Below are 20,878 nucleotides of genomic sequence, written 5' to 3'. Positions count from 1 at the left end.
CAACAGTCGATAACAGTAAGCTGTTAAATTGCTGAAAAGCTATGTGTAGTCTGATAAATTTTCCCTTTTTATTTTCACTTCCTCTTTTTCAATCAAGCACTCTTCAATTCAATTCAATTGCTAATGGCAACGATCGTACCTATACAGAAAGGATGGTGTCATTTCAGTCATTTTCTACTCCATATTTTACGTATTTGAGTCAATTCTATATATCTCTTTCCAAAGAGTCAGCAAGAGAGGATTGAAATAAATTGAGAGGAAAAGAAGCATCAAGTTTTCTATTTGAAAAGAAGAATATAAAGAGTGTCGGCAAGGAAGACCTGTACACCCCCCTCTTCACATTCTCATCACAAGACTTGTTAGAAGACTAAACCGACAACAAGAAGAGCGTTTAGTTGTTGAGGTTTGAATTAAGGGCTGCGGTCGTGGCGGTAGCACCCGAACAAACACCGTAGTCACCACTATACCTACATGCGTAGTTTTTATTCCCATTGACACCACCAACTAATACCGTAAAAAACTAACTCCTACTCTATTTAAAAAAATACCTGTTGGGGCCTGTCTTTACCATTAAATTACCCAAAACAAACACTCTATTCCCATTGACACCACCTACTAATACCAAAACTAACGCCTACTCTATTTAGAAAAATACCTTTTGGAGCTTGTCCTCACCATTAAATTACCCAAAACAAACACTCTAAAATTTAGTAGCCGGTTGGATGCAACTATGATCATTGGCGACCTATAACGTACAACACAACCACATTCAAGAGTAGTGTTCCCAAACTTGGGCGGTCCAACTCAGAACCGGTTTCCGGCCAACTCGATTTTGATTAGTTTTGGGTGTCTGGCCGGATATTTAAAAAATAAAAAATAAAAAAAATATGAAAGTCCAAACAGAATCTATTTAATGTATTTTATCATTTAGGTATAAATTGAAAAGTGTTTTGCATGACTACTTATTTTTACATTTTTTGAAAATTTCGAAAATACCCCTATGTATAAACCATTTTTTCACTACTATTCAACTTCATTTGTATAAATATTGTTTAATCATATTTTAAATATATTTTACATATTTTTTGTATTTTTTAATGATTTTAAACTAATCGGGACCTGCTTGTTACGGCAGTTGAATGGGCTGGTTTACGGGTTACGCGAACCTAGTGGTTGGCCGGTATCCAATGCTAGTTCACAATTTTTCGAACACTGTTCGTGACAGAGAAAACTTTTTGGGTTCTTTTAGTCTTTAAACAGGAGGAGAGAGAGAGAGCCAAGAAAGTACTAAAAGGATGAAACGAACAGTGATTTTGGTGGACCGCCCATCACCCCATTAAAGGCCCCCACACGCACCCTTACTCATGACCCATGCTACTTCTAGAAAAAACCACCTGCACTTATTATTACTGCCCCCTCTCCTTTTTAACTCTATCCTCCCTCTTCAAATGCTTGATGCCCTACCCTTTCTCCTCCGATGTTTTGTCGACAATCAATAGCGATCCTATTTATTTGTGAACCACCCTAGTTTCTTAGAGAAAGGAAGAGCCTGAGGGGTGAGAGAGGTTTTCTGATTCCTCATCTTCTCATCTCATATCAACCCCATTAAAGCAGGCTTCAAGGGTTCTCATTGAGCTTCATTGAGCTTTAATGGCTTTCCCTCTCCTCCTTTTGATGCTGCTCTACTCATCTTCTTGCAATGCACAAAGGCCGCCTTATCCTGGTTTCTCTCCAACTTCTCGATTTCGAGCTCTGCAATTTGGCCAGGCTTTCAGTAATCTATGGGGCCCTCAGCATCAAACACTGTCTAATGACCAGTTAGCGATTTGGCTCGACAGGAGCTCCGGTTTTGCGCTCTCTCCCTCTCTCTCTGAAAATTATTTTCCTTCTCTACGTGCCCATGGATACACTAATCATCTGGTTTTTGGTGTTTGTCGCAGGAAGTGGGTTTAAGTCAACGAGACCATTTCGATCAGGGTATTTCGGGGCAGCCATTAAGCTGCAGCCTGGTTACACAGCAGGTGTTATAACTGCCTTCTACGTAAGTGTTTCTTTTGCTTCTTCTTCCCAAAAAGAAATTTCAAGACAGAAATAGGCTGGAGCTTTGGTGGTAATACCAACAAGTCTTTCGATTGATTTTACTTTTAAAAAAAAAAAAAAAAGAAAATGAAGGCTCAAGTTTCTATGAACTTTATTTATTTAATTTTTTTTTAAAAAAAATGATGTATTTTTGTTTTGTTTTCTCCTAAAAATAATGTAAGTTGGGCACTAGTTTTGAGGTTCTTGGCATTACCTATCCAATCTATAATGTAATACCCGTAACTTTTCCCTAATTGCCTTTTAATTGTGTTACATAATTGGTTGAGTTGTGTTCAAAAGTATTTATTGGATTATCAATCACTATTGTTCATGATTGGAACACTATATTCTGAGTTCCGTACTTATTTTTGTTAAAAGAAAATATTATTGATTCTTATGGTTAAACTACCCGAAAAAGATAATCAATCGTTTGAACCAAGACTTTTGAGTGGTATTTCTCTCTTTTAAACCGAACTGCTGACAAGGTTTTTTAGCCAACATTTAAAATCGGTTTGGGTGGAACATTATATATATATATATATATAAATGAAGATATTATAAAACGTCTATAGCAATGATACAGTGGGTTTGTTTGCTCTCCTCACCATCCAAACTTCTCGTACGGTCACAATTGTCTAGTAGTATTTTAATTTTCTTTTTTTTTTACTAATTAGAATGATTTGAAATTTGAATCGTGGCTGTATCTTAGTTAGGTGCACCTAATAAAAATATGAAAAAAATAATTTATAAAATAAAAATAGACCAAAATACCCCCATAAATTTTGGGGGGTATTTTGGTCAATTTATATTTTATGAATTATTTTTTCATATTTTTATTAGGTATGCCTCACTAAGATGTACACACGTACCAAATTTCAAGTAATTTGAATTTGTAGAAAAAAATGAAAATTGAAACACTACCAAATAACTGTGACCGTGCGATAAAGTTTGGATGGTGATGAGGGTCGGTAAAATCACGATTCATTTTCACCTATAGGCGTTGGGAAGAGTTTTTCATATATATATATATATATATATATATATATATATTATTACTTTTTTTATTTATTTTGAGTAGTTCAATAGGGATGGATCCTCTACCCATGTCAAAATTGGAATTCAAGATGTTGTGTTATGGGGCTTTGCAAACCCTGACCACCTACCTTCGGGCCTAGGTGACACAATTCATGCTGCATTTTAGCTCTACATACCTAGAACACTTCTCTCTTGCCAGTCTAAAAAGATTTTAAATATTATCTATTTTCACCCAAAACACCAAAGCTTGATGAAGCTCAGGGATCTATCGTATTGTATAGACACGTTGTGCATGATGTATGGTACATTGACAACATATCCACCATCTGTTCAAGAAGATTGATGAAGGAGATGATATGTTTTACAACCCTGGACTAGTCTGTTGTCATGTCCATGAAACGGTTCATCTCCACCGTCCATTTTGTGAATAGAGGCAATGCCTTGTTTGTGTGGTTGCTAGTAGACACCGCATGCATTAACAACGGGAAAAACCATCGTCTATGAAGTGGCCCATATGGATTAATGCGAGAGCAGTTGGTCCATGGCTACGGATTTTCGTGCGTGAGTGGGTCCATCCTATGATATGTTTCTTTATTTTAAGGGAAAATCATGAATACTACCCATGATCAAATTATTCAGACACGCCATTGTTTTTCATATCATACCACTAGTTTCAAATTATTTATATTTGCAACTACCTCCTCAGTCAAGAAGCATTTTAAGACAAAAATACCCTTTATGACATGAGCTTCTCTCACCAGCTCTCGTTTTTTAAAATACTGTCATTCTGACACAATGTGTGCCAAACCGACAGATTATTTAAAATAAAGCCGGTCTAGCACACATTGTGCCATGTTGGCTTTATTTTTTAAAAAGTTAGTCTGACATAATGTTTGCCAAACCGGCGGATTGTTTAAAATGAAGCGGTCCAGCATAATATGTGTGGTTCTTTAAAATAAAACTAGTTTAGTGCACATTATGCTGAGCCAGTTTGATTTTTTTTTCGAGAAAATGTGTTGTATTTGGTATTTTTTTCTTAAAAATTCTAAATTTTTTATTTGAGGATAATTATAAAAATAAAAAATTTTAAAGTTAGTGGTGTGATTTAAATAATGGGATGAGCATGCCTAGAACTATGTGAAGAGGTATCTATAGTTTTCTCTTATTTTTAACTCAACGGACTACTTTTGTACGATGTAGATACATAGGGCATGTACATTATGCCCTTGCGAGAGCATACTATGAAGCAACTCCTTTGCTCAAATTGCCTATTTGGAAAGATTTTTTATTTTAAAATTTTAGGAACCACATAAGAATTACTACATGATTATTTTCTAAAAAAAAAATTTTGGGTTTTGAGTTTTGTGACATTTAGTCCTCTACTCAATCTTGAGGAATTAGTATTTTCTACTAGATAGATAGCTTAGTTTGGAAATTTTTAATTTTTTTTACTCGAATTTGTCCATAGGTTGAAGGGATTAGAACCCCAAAATTTCACTTCAAACCATTATTCCTAATATGTGTTTTTTATTAAAGAATGATGAGATGTTAAATAGTTCAACTCACGTACAGTTTATTAGTAAATCTCCCAACAATTGGATTGAATTAAATTGAGAGTACTGAAGATTGTAATGTAATGGACAGTTATCCAATAACGAAGCACACCAGGGGCACCACGACGAGGTGGACATCGAGTTCTTGGGCACCACACTTGGGAAGCCGTACACGCTTCAAACGAATGTGTACATAAATGGAAGCGGAGACGGAAGAATAATAGGGAGGGAGATGAAATTTCACCTCTGGTTCGACCCCACGGCAGACTTCCACAATTATGCCATTCTCTGGACTCCATCCCAAATTGTGTAAGCACATCCCTCTCACTCAACTCTAATAGAAATTATCTAAGAATTCAGATTGATAGTAAATGCTATCAGGTCTCTCTTCCTAATCTCTCTTAAAAAAATATTGATCTCTCTCTCCGCTAGTGTGGTCACAAATATATCTACAAAAGTATGTGTGATCACCTCATCGTCATCATCTTCATTCAAGCTTTATTTCAATGATTTGGTGTCGTCTTTTATGATAAGAGCTGATAAAGTTTTACATTGGCTGCCTATTTACATCAACCCATAATAAAGGTTAAAGAAAAAGTTTAAAATCCTGACCTTTATTAGACCTAGCGTCGCCTAATCTACTTAAATTGTTTCCTGAGTACATAGATTTCTTCTTATTTTTAAATAGAGTGCAAAGATGTTTATCTCACTAGAAGTTACCTGGTCTTTAACTTTTGTTTTTACTTGATGAAGAGCTTTTTCTTTCGCTAGGGTGGGGTATTCTTTTGAGTTGTTTGGAGAGGTTGGAGCTTGTCGTTTATTTTATCGAAAAAGGTGTCGTTGTGTGTTGGGAAACATGGAACTACTTTTTGTCCAAATCCCATTACTTTCACTCTTTAGTGGAAGCAAAAAAGTAATTTACGTAAAGTAAAACAAATAGGAAACTATAGCAAGAGTTTTTTTTTTTTGAAAATTATGCGGAAGATCTATCCTGTTAGTTTTTCTTAATGTACCCCTCAGTCAATGTTACAAACAACGGATTGGTTTTTACTTAATTTTTTCCAAACATGGGCACCAATCTGGGTCCAAAAACCTCGGACTGCTTTCCTATGGCCTTAGGCTATAGTGACACTAGTGCTATGTTAGACCTCAGACTGCTCTGTCAGTGGCCTTAGGCTACATTAGGACCTGTCTGAGGTCCTAGACCTCAAAAGGTGTTGTTCGTAACTGTAGGCATTGTGACACAACCCTACGTTTGATGGCGAAAAAAAAAAGAAATGATAATATCTGATTGGGCGGCAAATTGGAAAAAATAAAAAAACTAGACTAACCTTCCGTATGATTTTTGCGGAAAATTGACTTTCCATATTTTTCTATTTGTTTTAGTGTCCGTATATAGATTACTCGAGGAAAAACATGCACTTCTCCCATCCATACTCTGGTTAATGTCACAAAAAAAATAGGGCGGCTATCCTTTACGAGTAAAGCACTGTCGTAGTACTATACACTATACTGTATGGTTAAACATATACCCAAAAAAAAATGAGTTTGGTAAGGAAAACTTTATAAAATGTAAATATATGGAAAAGTATATAATGAAACCATTTATCTTTAGTAAAAGGTGATCACAATTAATCTTGACCATTGATGTCAAATTGGGTGGTTGCATCTCTTTTGACCAAGTTTAAAATTCAAATTTTTTTTTTTTTTTTTAACACATTCAAGCTATTATATTTCACATCGAATTGATATAAGTAATTGTGACTTATATCAAAGTAGGACTTCCTTATATCAAAGTAGATGGTTCCATTATATATAATCCCATAATAAATAGGCAATTGGACTTCAAGGGATGTCGAAAAATCTCTTGTCCGGAGAAATGCAGTACTCTCCTACCCCTCTTTAATTAAGGAGCAGCACACCCCACTTTCCGTCCCTTTCAACATCTCAATCTGTTTTCTCACACGTCAAAAAAGATGTTGTCGGAGAGCTAAATTATTGGAACAGTGGAAAGCAGACTGTAGGCCAAAAGAAGTAAGTCGTAAACAAATGGGTGGGTCACGAGATAATATTAAGGATGGATGGATGTGTTGTTTCAACTCTAACCATCCATTTTGTTTTTTTTGTTTTCCATAGATATTTTCTCAATTATCATAAATTTATGAATTTATTTACTTTTTTTTTCAAGAAGGATAAATCAAGCATTAAGCGACATAATTGTATTTGATTGATTGGACATTTTTTTTTATTTGTTTTTGGGTCTTGTTAAAAAAATTGATATTGACGACGATGTCGATGCAGATTCTTTGTGGATGATGTGCCCATAAGGAGGTATCCGAGGAAGGGGCCATCGTCGTTCCCTTCACGACCCATGTGGGTTTATGGGTCCATATGGGATGCTTCTTCTTGGGCCACTGAGGATGGCAAGTACAAGGCTGACTATAGTTTCCAGCCTTTTGTTGCTAGGTATACCTACTTTTCCATTATTCTCTATAATTGCAATATATCATGTGGTAGAATTTGGGCTTCCAACATGTGCTAGTAGCACCTCAACCATCCGATGTCAACAACAAACAATCTAAGGCCATCCTGTCAGATGTCAAATGTTATTAATGTTGGACGGTTGAAGAATTGCTACCTGAGAGAGCATACAATACGCATGTTCCTTTGATTGAATTGAATTTGCAAAATATCAGGTACTCCCGCTTTATTGTAGAGGGTTGCTCTTCGTATGCGCCGCTCACCTGCCGTGCCCCTTCCGCCTCCCCTATCGGTGGCACCTTGAGCGGGCAACAGATAGTGGCCATGCAATGGGCTCAGCGCAACTTCATGGTCTACGATTACTGCAAGGACCCGAAGCGAGACCACGCCCTTCTCCCCGACTGTAGGGGTCCACGTCCCTGAGTTCTTTCCCCATTTCCTTCTTAGATTGGGCCACCCTCATGGGCCCTCCCCAAGTTTCATGGTAGCATATATCCTTCATGGTCGTTTGTTTTTTATATTTGTTAAGAAAGATAGAGACCGAACCCCTCCTACTGGAACAGAGGGGCTCACCTTGATGGCGCTTTTGTTGGCGATCTCAAGCATTTGGGTTCACCAGAAGCATCCAATGTGGTGGTGAAACATCCCTTTCTTTTTATTTTTTGTCCCTTTCTGTTATGTTATATTGTTTCAACCGGCATGTATCGCCAGAGTTGTTGAGTTATTAGAGTGAGAGAGCACCTGCCTCTTTGAAGTTCTTGTATTATTACCATGTTATGGGTGGCGTTTAGGTGATTTGTTTCCAAACTTTGTATAATCAGAGAAATATAATGTTGATTGAATAAATTGGAGCTCCGTTTGGAGAAATATTTGTATTTTGTGGGTGCCGCTATAAATTCATTGCAAGAATTGATTGATTTTTTTTGGCTATCGAATAATTTATTAGGCATTATTGTATATTTAGCTGTTGTTGATTTGATATGCCACACATTTAAGAGGGAAAAGGCAAGAAGGAAAAAAAAAAAAACAAAATTGGGAATGACACTATACTTTGGCATCCTCTATGGTCTAAGGCGTGGCACGAAGAGAATAACAATTGCATCAACATCCAAAGATAACACACAGGTAAATGACGGTGTGTTTTTGCCCAACCTAAAAAGTCCCTCTATTCTTTAAACTAAGAATTTGATCTAGAGCTGTAAGGATGCGGCAATTCCACCACCACCCACACCTAAAACGAGATCCACACTTTCCTTTTGGAATGTATATATTGTTGTTGTGAGGCCATTAAAGGCTTTATGAGAACTTGTATTCAAATATTTTGAATAGTGGAACATAAACTCATTGGGAGTATGATCATTTATGGGTCATGATAGGTAAACATTATTTGCTGATACTCAAACTTGGCTTGATGTTCCTGGCATGTCGAGTTGGAAAACCCTTATTACCTAGGCATGGAACAAAACTGATGAGGGTTTGCAGGGTCATCCATTGATGATATCGGAGTTGCCCGCGATTGTGAGCCAAGAGACTGTGGGACCCTTGTGTGTGTTGGTAGGCCTCTAGGGACCAGGGCTAAAGCCTCATCACCAAACTATCATACGACATGTATATATGATAGCCGTATTGGGAAAGCAAGTCACCATTGAGGGTTAAGCATGTACATATGCGAGATATTACCCTTATGCACTATTGAGCTCTAGTTGCATCAGGTTTGTGTGACTTTGGATTCGTCTCTAGAGGAGAATCTATATTGTGTCTCATTGCCTATTGGCTGACCTTGATAGTCTAATCATGAACCCCTGCAGTGGTCTGTGGGTCATGCGATGTAACGACCCAAATTTTTCGAGCTTGATGGAGCGCTCGGCAGAAAAGAAAAGGAGAGAGAAAAAGTGACGTGCGTAGTAGTAAAGAGACGGACGCGACAGTGAAGAAAAGAAGAGAGAGAAAGTAACACATGTGACAGTTAAGAGACGTACGCTGCAGTGAAGAAAAGAAGAAAGAAAGTGACACGCGCGGCATTGAAGAGACGCTCGCGACATTGAAGAAAAGAGAGAGAGAGTGACGCTCCCGACAGTGAAGAGACACTTGTGGCAGTAAACAAAAGAGAGAATGTGCGCAGCAGTAAGAGTAATAAAAAAAGAGAGAGCTCGCGTGACAGTAAGAGACAGAAGAAGAGCACCGCCGTGAACATGATTCCGCCGTGCACGATGGTCTTAGTCGCTGTGAGTGTTTTGTCGAGAGTGCTTTGTGGTGCATGTAAGCCACTTGTATGCCCTTGAATGCCACTTGTTGTCGTTGAATGCCACTTGTGAGTCCTTGCACGCCACTTGTCTGATGCCTCCCCCTCTTAGCTTATAAGTAACCCTCCTCACACATCTCAATAGTTTGCTCTCTCTCCCTCACGTCCTCCTTTAAACACTTAGAACCTTAGGCTTGGAGGCTTGACTTTGAGAGGAAACCTGTGTGGGGGAAGTTGGAGTCCTTTGGCACAAGGTAAGTAGATCTAATATTCAAGTTTCAATATATTTGTTTGTTTGTTTTCCATGAAATTCAAGTATGATTTTTGAATGAGGAAGTGGCTGCATGATTTGCCTTGTTTTTCCAAGATTATACTTCTTATTGGCTTGATAGTTTGACTGCTGAAAACATTAATGTTGACTATGAAAAATTGTGGGAAAGTACCCTATGCCTCTAGTTTAAGATGGAAAATACCTTGTATTAATGTCCATTTTGGTTTGGAAGTTATGAGTCATTTTCTATGATACGGCAAAATTATAATTGCATTTTTAGGAACTTTATATGTCTTAATTGGAACTATTTACTGACCAAATATTATCCAATTGAGCTCAAACCACTTTTAAATGAAATATAGTTGTGTCTACTTCAAAATTGGTTCTGGAACCATTTGAAATTATTTATAGTTTAGGAATTATACCCCTGTTTGTATGAGTATATCATTGTGGTGAGTTGTAGTGAAATTTTAGAACTGTACACGTTTTCTACTGAACTGTTTACTAGCCAAATATGTCCAATTGAGTTCAAACAACTTTTAAATAAAATATGGGTGTGTCTAATTAAAATATAGTTTTGGGACCATGTTGAAATTATTTATATTTTGGGAATTATACGCTTGTTTGTATGAATATACCACTATTGTGAGTTGCAGTGAAATTCTAGAACCATTGCATGTTTTGCACTTAATTGTTAACTTACCATATGGTGTCCAAATGATCTGAAACTACTTTTAAATGAAATATCGGCAATTTCAAAAATTGTTCTGGAACCATGTTGAAATTCCTTATGGTTTGAGAATTATTCCTCTATATGTATGATGATGTCACTGTTATGAATTGTAGTGAATTTCTAGAACTATTGCTTGTTCTACACTGTTATGAATTGCAGTGAATTTCTAAAACTATTGCTTGTTTTATACTAAACCGTTTACGGACCAAATGGTAACCAAATGATCTCAAACAAATTTTAATTGAAATATAGATGTGCCTACTTTAAATTTGGTTTTGGAATCATGTTGAAATTATTTATGATTTGGGAATTATGGCCCTGTTTGCATGAAGGTGTCACTGTGGTGAATATCAGTGAATTTTCAAAACTGTTGCATGTTTTGTAAAAAGTTGCTCACTGACCAATATGCCTCTGATTAAGCCAAACAACTTCTAAAAGAAATGTGGAGGAGTCCATTTTCAAATTGATTTTGGAACCTTGACTAAACTCTCTATGGATTTGAAAATTAGGTCAAATTTTCTAAGAGGCGATCATACTGAAAAACCTGTTCCGTTGTGAATTATTGAATATTCATGGCTGTCATAGGATATGATTATGATATAGTGAATGCTTACGAATTATCAGATATACATGTTGGAAGGAATTTTTCATCAACAAGGGGCCCCCACTCTATAAAGCCTAGCAAACAGTGGAAATAATGACAATCTCAAAACTAGCCCTGAAATTGGCCAAGATCTTCATGAGGTATCTTAAGGCATTGCAGATCGGGAAACAACCTCTAGCACCCTGGAACGACTCCTATAACTAGAGCTACATTTTCGATGTCTCTAACTACTGTGGGACCACCACCATTGGATCTGGCACAGTTGAAAACCCCCAAGAGTCAAATTTCAGCCGAATGGACACTCCAGAGGACTCAACCTTTCACAAAAGAAAGAGTTTTTACTTAATACAAGTTTCTCTTTCTTCTCATTGTTGGGTCACGTTTGAGAGAGAGAGTGAGGTGAGAGAAACTTTTGACTGGCACCCCTAGGTTCGAGGTAAATCTTCTCTCTCTCTTCTTTCATCTCTTCTCCATCTTCCCTGCCTTAGCTCCTCGCAGTGGTCATAGACGGCAGTGGCAGTATCGTGCATGCCTCCCCTGAGGTCACACAGGTCGTGCATCGCGATGGCAGTGCCATGCGCGAGCCTCCTTCTTCTTCTTTTCTTTTATCTCTTTCGTCTAGTGGGGCTGGTAGGCGGTGCTTCTTATCGCTGTCCACATACGTAGCGTGGACGTCTTAGTGAAGAACCCAGACGGCGAAACCCGTTGCCGCTCGTAAGGTTCCTCCCCTATTGCATGTCTGTAGTAGACGACGATACCCATTGTTGCCCTCTATAGGCCTCGGCAACATCTACCGCTGTTCGCGCGCTTCCTTTGTGTGTTCGGCGTTCATCGTCGTCCTTCCTGCATCCCACGCCTATCACCGTGTGCCTTGTGAGGATTACCATCGCGTGCTTCACGAGTGATCATCGCCGCATGCTTCATCAGAAACTATCGCCGCCCGTGCGGGGGGTGTTGTTTCATTATGTTGCCAACGGCGATGGCTAGCGCCATACGTAGTTCATTCCTCACCCTCTAGCCATGAGCAGTAGTGTCGAGCACAGCCCAAGGGCCACAACAATGCTACTCCACGGTCGTGAACGACAACACCTAGCACTGTCGGGACCTTATCTCTCTGCTGTTTCATCTCTTCTTTCCATTCTATTTCTCTTCTCACTTGACTGGGGGTAGACTTAGCCTAGCACCGCCTTATTGGTCTTGGTTTCGAGTAGTATTGCTGTCGTGTTGGTCTTGAGAATCATGCCCATCTTGCTACCACTCCGAGTCGATGACTTCTCGGTTGCCATGCTAGTCTCTCCTCTTCATCGAGTTTTTCTTCCCTTTTCTATCTTTATTTTAACCTTATGCTTCATCGTCCTCTCGTATGAACGTACATTGCCCTAAGACAAGGGTGGGTCTTTTTAACCCACTTGTCTTACAAATTAACCATAAAAGTATTGTGTAGAAAGTAAGAGGATTGTAGGTCATGGTAGGTGATTCCAAACTAGCTAAAGCAGTTAGGGAGCTTTCTTCGTGATCTAGAGGACGCCTACGCGAGCCAGCTCGAGTAAGTCCCAAACCCGCCTTCAATTCCTCTCTCATCAGTTGGTATACCTACCCTTGCTCTCAAGCAAGGTTCTGAGAGAGCGATCTCAAATCCCGGGTGTGCCAGAAACCCGAGATACATGTCACCAGATCATCCAGATTCTGACGGTGAGATAGAGGCACCAACCAGCTTGGCGACTCCACTGGGGACTTACTACCCCTTAGTCGGCTCACTCTTGTTTAACCAGTATCCTCTTTTACTTTATGCATTAATTTCTATGACACCTGAGTTGTTCAACCCATTCATCCGAGTCGGGGACTTCCTTATCCCCGCACTCATGACCGGCCTAGGGAAGCGAATTGCTCAAGCTTCTTTCCTTACTCTCCTTCGATGTCAGGACTCACAATTCGGATCCTAGGTTCTCACCTGGATCAGTGGGAGAGGGGGAGACTTAAAAGTCCCCGCCTCACTGCTGCCTCACCTTGGTGGACCCTCCACCAAGGCCTCTTGCATCGGTGGCACATCTACCACCACACATAGGACACACCCTGCTATCGGCAAGTCTCTTACTAGTCATATTGCTGAGGCATGCCGAAAGGCTGCCCCCAATACTCCCAGGAAAGGCAAGCGAGTTGCTGTCGCTCTTGAGGTTCGCCGAAAGGCAACCCCTTATGCTCCTTCACCACCCGTAACCTCCACACTTGGAGGGTTGACACATAGAGGCGAAGGTCTTGAGATCTTCATCCCTCGCATACATCCAAGGGCTCGTGGTCCATCCACTCGAGCCGGACCTCAGGGTAACCCTCAAGTTGCCTTGAGCTCACATCCAGGGCTAGGCCTTCTCGGGCCAAACCCTACATGTGCCATGCATTTGCTTTCCACAGCCCGGGGCAGCACTAGCTCTACGCCACCTCAAGCACATGAGGGTCGACCACTCCATCCTCCCTCCCAACACACATAGCTTCACCCTATGAGAGATGGGCTTCGACCCATCCCTCACAGACACAAGCTCATGGGTCTCAACCTCCTCAGGTCGAACCTATTGACTGGGCCAGGGTCGACCCCCAAGTCACCCAGACAGCTAACTCTAAAACTGCACACACACCGTCTTGGCAGGTTCCTTTCCAACCTCAACTCAGACGGAGTCATGAACTAGCTCCTTCCTCTGTCACTCTTCAGACACCAGGCAAACACCTCGAGCCCTGATACTCAAAGGTATTCCCTAAGAGTACCATCTTGAGCCAGCCTCAGGTCAGCCATACACCCACAAAGGAACTCGGGACCCCACTCCATGCTCCAACTCATAGACATAGCCCTTGCGTGTTCGTAGAAGGCAGGACAGTCCAGGCCTCAAGCTTGGTTCTGAAGTGAAGTCTACAGCCGTCTTAGGGTTAAGCAGGAGAGTGGTCTTCAGACGAGGCCACCACCTTTTATGACCTCCTGCCTCATAACCCCTTTTTCCCTCTCCAAACTCTAGAGCCTGACCGAGTCCAAGAGTATTGCTGGGTCGTCACTATTAAGAAACACGGTCCCAAGACCGTTAAGAACCGGTCCTCACAAGATCGGCATACACGGCTCAAGTCCAGTCGGGGCTGGCCCATCCCCTCCAAAATGACTTGCCACACACCACTCGCCGACCTCGGCAGTCCACTATCCCACCAGGCTCTAACCCTCCAGAAGAGACGGTCAGTTTCATGGTGATCAATGACCCAGAAGACACTCAAGAGGAGCGAATGAACAAGTTCAAGGAAATCCTTGGAAAGATGGAATGCCTAAAGGCCTTCAGATCCCCTTCTTCGACCAATTGCCCATCTGGTGAGGGCACAGTTCCCAGGTAAACTCCTCCATCAGCCTCCCAAGACAGTTCTACCTCCCACGGGGTCTCCCAAACTGACATAGATCCTATGGTGGCCCATAGCCTCAAGAACAAGGTCTTAGGCATGCAGAAGACACCGCTCTATCAAAAGCCATACCCTTCGTACATAGACCAAGTACCCTTCCCTCTGAACTATCTAAAGGGGAAGCTCCCCATGTTCAATGGTACTATGTCTCCACACCAGTATACTGCTCACTTCCAAGCAGCCTATGGGGAGATGGCAACTGACGGATGACTCCTCCTCCACTAGTTCGTCGAAACTCTTGAAGGGCCGACCTTCCAGTTGTATGCTTGGTTGCCTCCCAACTCGGTACACACATGGCAAGAGATGGAGCAGTTGTTCTACCAACGTTTCTACGAAGTCTAAAGGAACATGGAGACCATCGAACTCCTCACCCTGATGCAAGACCCTGGTGAGCCAGTTGGCAAGTTCATCACCTACTGGAGAGAGTTGGCAACCTTCCATGCCACTCCCATGATCGAGAAGGAAGCGGTCCAGACCTGCATATGGAACATGCTTCTCGAGATCACTCTACATGTCGAGGCATCCAATCCACCCCCCATGTCAGAGCTCATCTCCAAGGCAGTTCGTATTGAGGGATTATTCAAGCATCATGACAACCCTCCTCAGCAACCTACCAACTCAAACTCTCGCTCCAACAGTCGGGGCAGCCAACAGGCAGTAATCAGCATGGCCGTCACTATGGCTGACACCAAAGGCATGGTTCCTCAAACCCTGGACCTTCCCAAGGCACAGGCGTCTCTGGCTGGGGGCAAGAAGCAATCTTACAACAACGTCCTGCCTCATAAAAATTCTAAGCGAAACGACAACTGAGCCCAGCACCAGAATAACGTTTACCCCTTTGACATAGAGTGGACGCCTGCACTACTTCGGCTACTTCTAGAACAAAACATGATACAGTTGCCGGTGGCCAATACTGCGGAGTCAATTGGGTAAGAGGCAAATGAGAAGTACTGCGCCTATCACAGGAGGGTATGCAACCCCACTTGACACTGCTATAAGATCAACGACACTATCGAAGCCCTTATCAACAAGGATCAGATAAAGCTCGAAGAGTTGAAGAAAGCATTCGGGGCAACTGAGGTTTCTCACATAGTCACGATCCAAGAGGACGATGGGGCACCCGCTGTCCTTCTTGCATTTTTCTCCATAATTCTTGAAGAAGGGCTCATCACTCCCAAGCTGGCAAGGTAGCCCAAGTTCCTGCCTCCAGGAACCGAGAACCTCTGGTGCGTGTATCACCACGTATGAGGCCATGACATCAGCGAATGCACTAGCTTCCACAAGCTCTTGACATAGAAGATCCAGCAGTGCCAAGAAGTTCAAGGACACCCTCGAGTCCCTCTTATGCATGAGTAAGAAGACCTCTTGACGCAAGCCCAAGAAAGTGCTAAGCTAGACTCTTCTTCAAGGTAATGCTCCAACAAGGCCTTGTCACTCGCGAGCCTACCAAGCAGCCGAGTCATCTTGCCCAAGGTACGAAAAACCTGTGGTGCCCATATCACTAAGTATGGAGCCACAAACTCAACGAATGCTCTGGGTTCGAAGCTATAGTTGTGGAGAAAGTCCAGGAAGGACACATCGTTTGTGTGGCTCTCCCGGAACGCGTCTAGGTTGTCACTCCCATTCTAAAGGAAGCCACACTACCAGCCCCTCCTGAGTATATACTGGCCTTCAGAGCCTTTGACCTCTCAGCCCTGGAAAGTTTGCCATGGGCAGAGTAGGCTCAAATCCTTGAAACGTGAGGCAGTCTACCAAGCTAGGGCTATTCACCAGCCTGGTAGGGTGGTTTAGATATCCCCTCAAGGATCCCAAAGGAGATGGCGGGCACCTAGGTCAGCCCGCCTAAGGATCGTCCTCCTTAACCACCAGTCGAGGAAGAATTCCTCAACCCCTTCCTCCACTGTTGACCTTGCAAGACTTTATCCCAGGTGCATCTTACCTCGCTCTTTCATTCAATCAGGTGGACATCCTTGAGTCACCAATAGCTTGGGATTCCCTCAATATGGGTGATGACCCTAAAAGCACCCCACGACGGTCAAACTCGGGGTCAGACCTAAAATATCCCCTGGGCACGTCCAATTTAGGCAACAACGTAAAAACCTGCCGGGAACGTTCTAACTCTTCTTCTCCTCCCTCCTCTTCTATTTTCTCCATAGGTACAGCTCCACGATGCTCAGACTTCGACACCTTAAACAGAGAGTTCGGAGGCAACATCCTTACCCAGCCACAACAAGAGTGCCTCAAAGAGATGCTGGCTTAAGCGGCTGAATTCTTGACAGTCGCTGATGCCCTGTCAACTCGAGTAAAAATCGAGTAATCTTCAGGTTCTGTTCTAAAGAAGCCTCCCACATGGTGTAGCTCTTGGAGGTACCAGCTAGCACGGGACAATGGGTCTAAGATCGGGAAAGAAGCTGCAACACACATTGCAAAAGCTCAAGGCCCTCAAGTTTCCTGGTCCTTCGCTTTCCCCTAAACCTCAACCTCAAACTCAAACCTCTGCATCCCTAATACAAGCTCCTATTACTTCCTCACCAACCCAGACCGCACAACAAAGTCATCCGGTGTCGCAAATTAAAACCCAACCAAAACCTGTTCTTAAGCCTACCCTACCACCCACACCAGTGACAGGATCAAGAACACAGAAGACTAATGAGGATAAAGTGAAATAAGACGTAATTGGACACTTAAGAAAGCTTCCAGCCCTTCTAAGTATCTATGATGCCCTCTTGCTGTCTAGAGACTACCGCATGGCTTTGGTTTAAGCTCTTTCTAACCCAGAGGTGTATGCGACTGAAGTGGAACCTATTGAGGTTGACCCGGCCATCCTGAGTGGGTGCCTGACACTCTCCTTTTCCGAAGACAACCTTCAGTTGGGAGGAAAATTTCACAATCGCCCCCTCTTCGTGAATGGCGAACTTCACGCCCACCCTCTCAATCGGATCATGCTAGACGGAGGGTCAGCAGTCAACCTGATCCTAAGAAGGATCCTCACTCAACTAGGATTAGGGTCTAACGACCTCACTCCTATGCACATCACTAGGGGTTGGTTCCTTTCACACTCCAGTAATGCTTCAAGTACGGCTAAGAAGGAAGGCAACACACGGTCTATGCTGACAAAAGATCGTTCCCTGTAGCTGAGACTCACTATGCTGACGCTAAGTACTATTTCACAGAACTTATAGCGTCAGAAAAGTCAAAGCATGACGATTGGAAGCCTATGAGAGATACGAGACCCTTGTCCCATGATGACATTGAAAATGTGGGGCGAATGATCACGAAAGTGTTCAAAAAGGAGGAAAGACATGGCGAGATCCTCCTTTTGACCCATATCCATCCAAGCATACCTTGCCACCTTTTTGAGGTCATGGTATCCTCTCTCGAAGACTAAGCTTCCCCTTCTACTTCTACTTCGCCAGAATAAAACGATGAGTTAGAAGTAACTCCTGAGCCCGAGGAAGCCCCAAAGGTAGATCTTTAAGCACCAAGGGTAACCTACGCATCAGACCAGCAAAAGGTCCTGCATGTCCCCATCGCTCTTCTAGAAGCAAAACTATCATACCAACCATCAAGGAAGGTACTCCAAGTTCCATCCTCCTTGAATAAGGGGATCATCAGTAGCCAAAAGAAGGTTCTACACGTCTCGGGGTTGTTGAAGAAGTACAGCCAGACAAGGGTCATCCCTCCGGCTCCCAAGAGCAAGACCCCATGGCAGAGCTGAGAAGCGAGGTTCATAACCTCCAGAGCCAATTGGAGGTCATGCACATTGCTTCAAAGCACTAAAAGGGGTTTCCTCTGAGACTAAGACTTATGACGAGCTCAAGACCAATGCATCTCGAACCGAAGCCAAAGCTCCCCTAGACTGGAGCAATTACAGCGAGCAGGCTCATCAAATCATGAGAACCATGAATTACCCGCCCCTCTCTAATTAAACACTAAGGGATGAGGAAGCAACTTCTCTCCCATTCGAGGTCATTGAAGCCACAACAGGTTGCCACAAGGCAAAGCTGGGGGTAGGATATTCTTTTTCGTCTCATACTAACAAAGGATGAAAGTAATAAAACAGAAGAAGAAAGAAGAGCGAGAGACATGTCGCACAATAGTCTAAGCAAAAAGTGACATTTCATTCATAAAACAAAAAATTCATACAATTGTCAACATTATCAATACCAAGAATTGGTGTATAAAGAGTTATAAATGAGAGTGTTCACTCAAGCCTCAAGACTAAGCCTATAATGGTCTTGTTGTTTCCACTTGATTCCATCCTTCAGGGCTGCCGCCAGAAGGAGGGCAAACTTTTTGACCAAAGGAGGATATTCCCCACATACCAATTGAGGAGAAAATGGGCCTTTTCCTACCTCACGGGCCACAACAAGCAAGCCTTCCAAATCACTGATGTTATATTCAAGAATCGCCATGTCATTCTCATTCTCAAAACCTGCAATTTCTTTAACAAACAAAGGAACTTCTGAAGGAAATATCTCGGAATCTGGGTGAACAAACTGACGCATGAGCAAGTTGGTTCTAAGCTCACCCAAGTGGGCCGCCGCGGAAGCGGTGACAGACAAAGGCCCAGGAAAGAACTTAATTAAATGCCTAATAGAGGGATATTTCTCAATAGCAGCTGATTCTTCTAAAGGCAGAACATCCCGAGCATGTCAAGCCATTTCAGTCACCTTCGTTTCAAACAAGTTTGCGCAAGGAACCTTGAAGTCTAAAAGGTTGTCTATTAGCCTCTTCGCCAAGGAGGGGAACATGATCAGGTCAAAGAGAGAAGCCCGATTAAAATGTTGATAAGCAGCTCGAAGAAGATCACGTCTGTTGTCTGCAAAAACATTACGACAATTGTGCCTGGTGAGTTGTGCAGGGAAATGCATCACGGACTGCAAAACAACGAAGCCTCCTCGAATGCGCCAGACAAGAGGATGGATAACTTGTCCAAAAAAGGAGGTGACTACAAAAGCTGACCCTATGATAGGTTCCCTTCGAGCAGCAGATGAGCGACTCCCTCTTAAGGTGGCAAGAGGGATCACCTTGTTGCCCATGATTATAAGGTCATACTCGCTCTCACCTCCAGAGACAGGAGGTTGAGAAGAGGGATGTGATTCATTCTCACTAATAAGAGGCTCCTCGTCCTCAATAACCATAAGGTCCCTACTTGAAGAAGCCTGCCTCCTGGATGCTTTAAAAGCCTTGGCCAATCGTCGAGAAGACATTTGTCAGAGGACACTAATTATCGCCAAAGGCAGAACTATCGCCGTCTCCCACCAGGATGGTATCCCCTCATTGCAATCAACCGAGGGCTATCTCCGTCCCTCGACCAAGGTATCTTAATGCCTCATTCTAGCTGTTAGCACGCGTCGCACATGCTTCCCTTAAAATCTGGGGACCTGTCACTGCGCGTGTAGAGGATGACCGCTCGCCGTCCCACGACCCTTCAACTCTTCGACCATTACGGTCCTGCAACCCTTCAGGTACCCACCGACGTTTCCCCTCCTCGTCGAGAATCCACTCTCGTCCACCGGGAAAACCCTGCCCCGCATTCCACTCACTGTCAGAATTAGGAGAAAACCACCTGAATCCCCAGAAAGCTTCCTTGAGACCCTGCGGATCACCCTTCTCCTTGCTCTTCCCACTTCTTTGAGTTCATCAAAAACTCACTGGATTCTGCTGAGTTCCTGGTGAGTCCATTGCTATTCTCCCTTCTTCTCCTCCGATAACCAGAGGACCTACAAAGCCCTCTAAACTTGCTGTAATCACCCCTTTAGTAGTAGAACGACAAGAGAAGCGTTCAAATCCCAGCAGGGCACCTCTGCAAATCTTGTTAAAGCCCCGAGAAGCCATGTTCCTTGCTCAGAAGGCCTCGGCACTTCCCGAAAAGGTTCGCAATCACGGCACAAAGTTTCGCTACCTCCTGAAGCTCGCCAGAAAAGCTCATAACTGCATGTCTCTGCAATTTTGGTCGGGAACTTCTAGTCGAAAAACCTTCGCCCAAGCTTTAACCCTCCCTCTTTAAAAGCCCTTCTACTCTTTTACCCTTTGATAAAATAGTAAAGTGGGGTTTTTCTTCCTTTTATACCCAGCAGTGCCATAAACTTCCCTCGATAAACATGAAATGATGCTCCGGTTTCTGTTCTTCGCTATAATAAGACTCGAGAGGGCTATTGTCGTGCCCTTCACCCAGAGTTCTATCACCGCAAGCCTACGTCAATAGCCATCACCGCGTGCCATCGTTACAATTTCATCGTCGTGTGCCATCGTCGTGGGCTATCGTCGCGTGTCCTCCTCAAAGGGTCATCGCCGCCTGCCTTCGTCAGTGACCTTCCCCGAGTGCCTCATAGAAAGAATTATCGCCGCGAGCCTTCGTCGAGGGCTATCACTGTGCACCTTCATCAAGGGCCATCATCACCCACCCTCGTCAAAGGGTCATCATCGTGCGCCCTCATCAAAGGGTCAT

General features: G+C 42.8%; 1 protein-coding gene across 2 annotated transcripts; it reads left to right on the top strand.

The window, feature by feature from the left end:
- Window positions 1-940: 940 nt before the first annotated feature.
- LOC18426790 (putative xyloglucan endotransglucosylase/hydrolase protein 32) lies at window positions 941-8,015 on the top strand. 2 transcript variants are annotated; one of them, XM_006833430.4, is made up of 5 exons: window positions 941-1,846; window positions 1,941-2,041; window positions 4,759-4,976; window positions 6,969-7,133; window positions 7,364-8,015. In XM_006833430.4, the coding sequence occupies exons 1-5, from the start codon at window positions 1,651-1,653 to the stop codon at window positions 7,569-7,571; spliced, it is 888 nt and encodes a 295-aa protein (XP_006833493.1). In that variant the 5' UTR covers window positions 941-1,650; the 3' UTR covers window positions 7,572-8,015. The 2 variants fall into 2 exon arrangements, with proteins under 2 accessions (XP_006833493.1, XP_088728976.1); XM_088872850.1 differs by lacking the exons at window positions 6,969-7,133; window positions 7,364-8,015 and having other exon boundaries at window positions 1,368-1,846; window positions 4,759-4,980.
- Window positions 8,016-20,878: the final 12,863 nt, after the last annotated feature.

This window comes from Amborella trichopoda, chromosome 7 (genome assembly GCF_054954075.1).
Source record: "Amborella trichopoda isolate Santa Cruz 75 chromosome 7, AtrichopodaSantaCruz75HAP2 v2.0, whole genome shotgun sequence".
NCBI classification, from domain to species: Eukaryota; Viridiplantae; Streptophyta; class Magnoliopsida; order Amborellales; family Amborellaceae; genus Amborella; species Amborella trichopoda.
Note: the sequence above shows the minus strand (reverse complement) of the source record. Positions and strands in the feature narration are given on the sequence as shown.

Bases quoted from the DNA above. Each gene is read 5' to 3' on its own strand.
- LOC18426790 (XM_006833430.4), top strand. From the start codon at position 1,651: ATGGCTTTCCCTCTCCTCCTTTTGATGCTGCTCTACTCATCTTCTTGC. The intron at 4,977-6,968 runs GTAAGCACATCC...ATGTCGATGCAG, and splicing joins TGGACTCCATCCCAAATTGT to ATTCTTTGTGGATGATGTGC. The intron at 7,134-7,363 runs GTATACCTACTT...GCAAAATATCAG, and splicing joins TTCCAGCCTTTTGTTGCTAG to GTACTCCCGCTTTATTGTAG.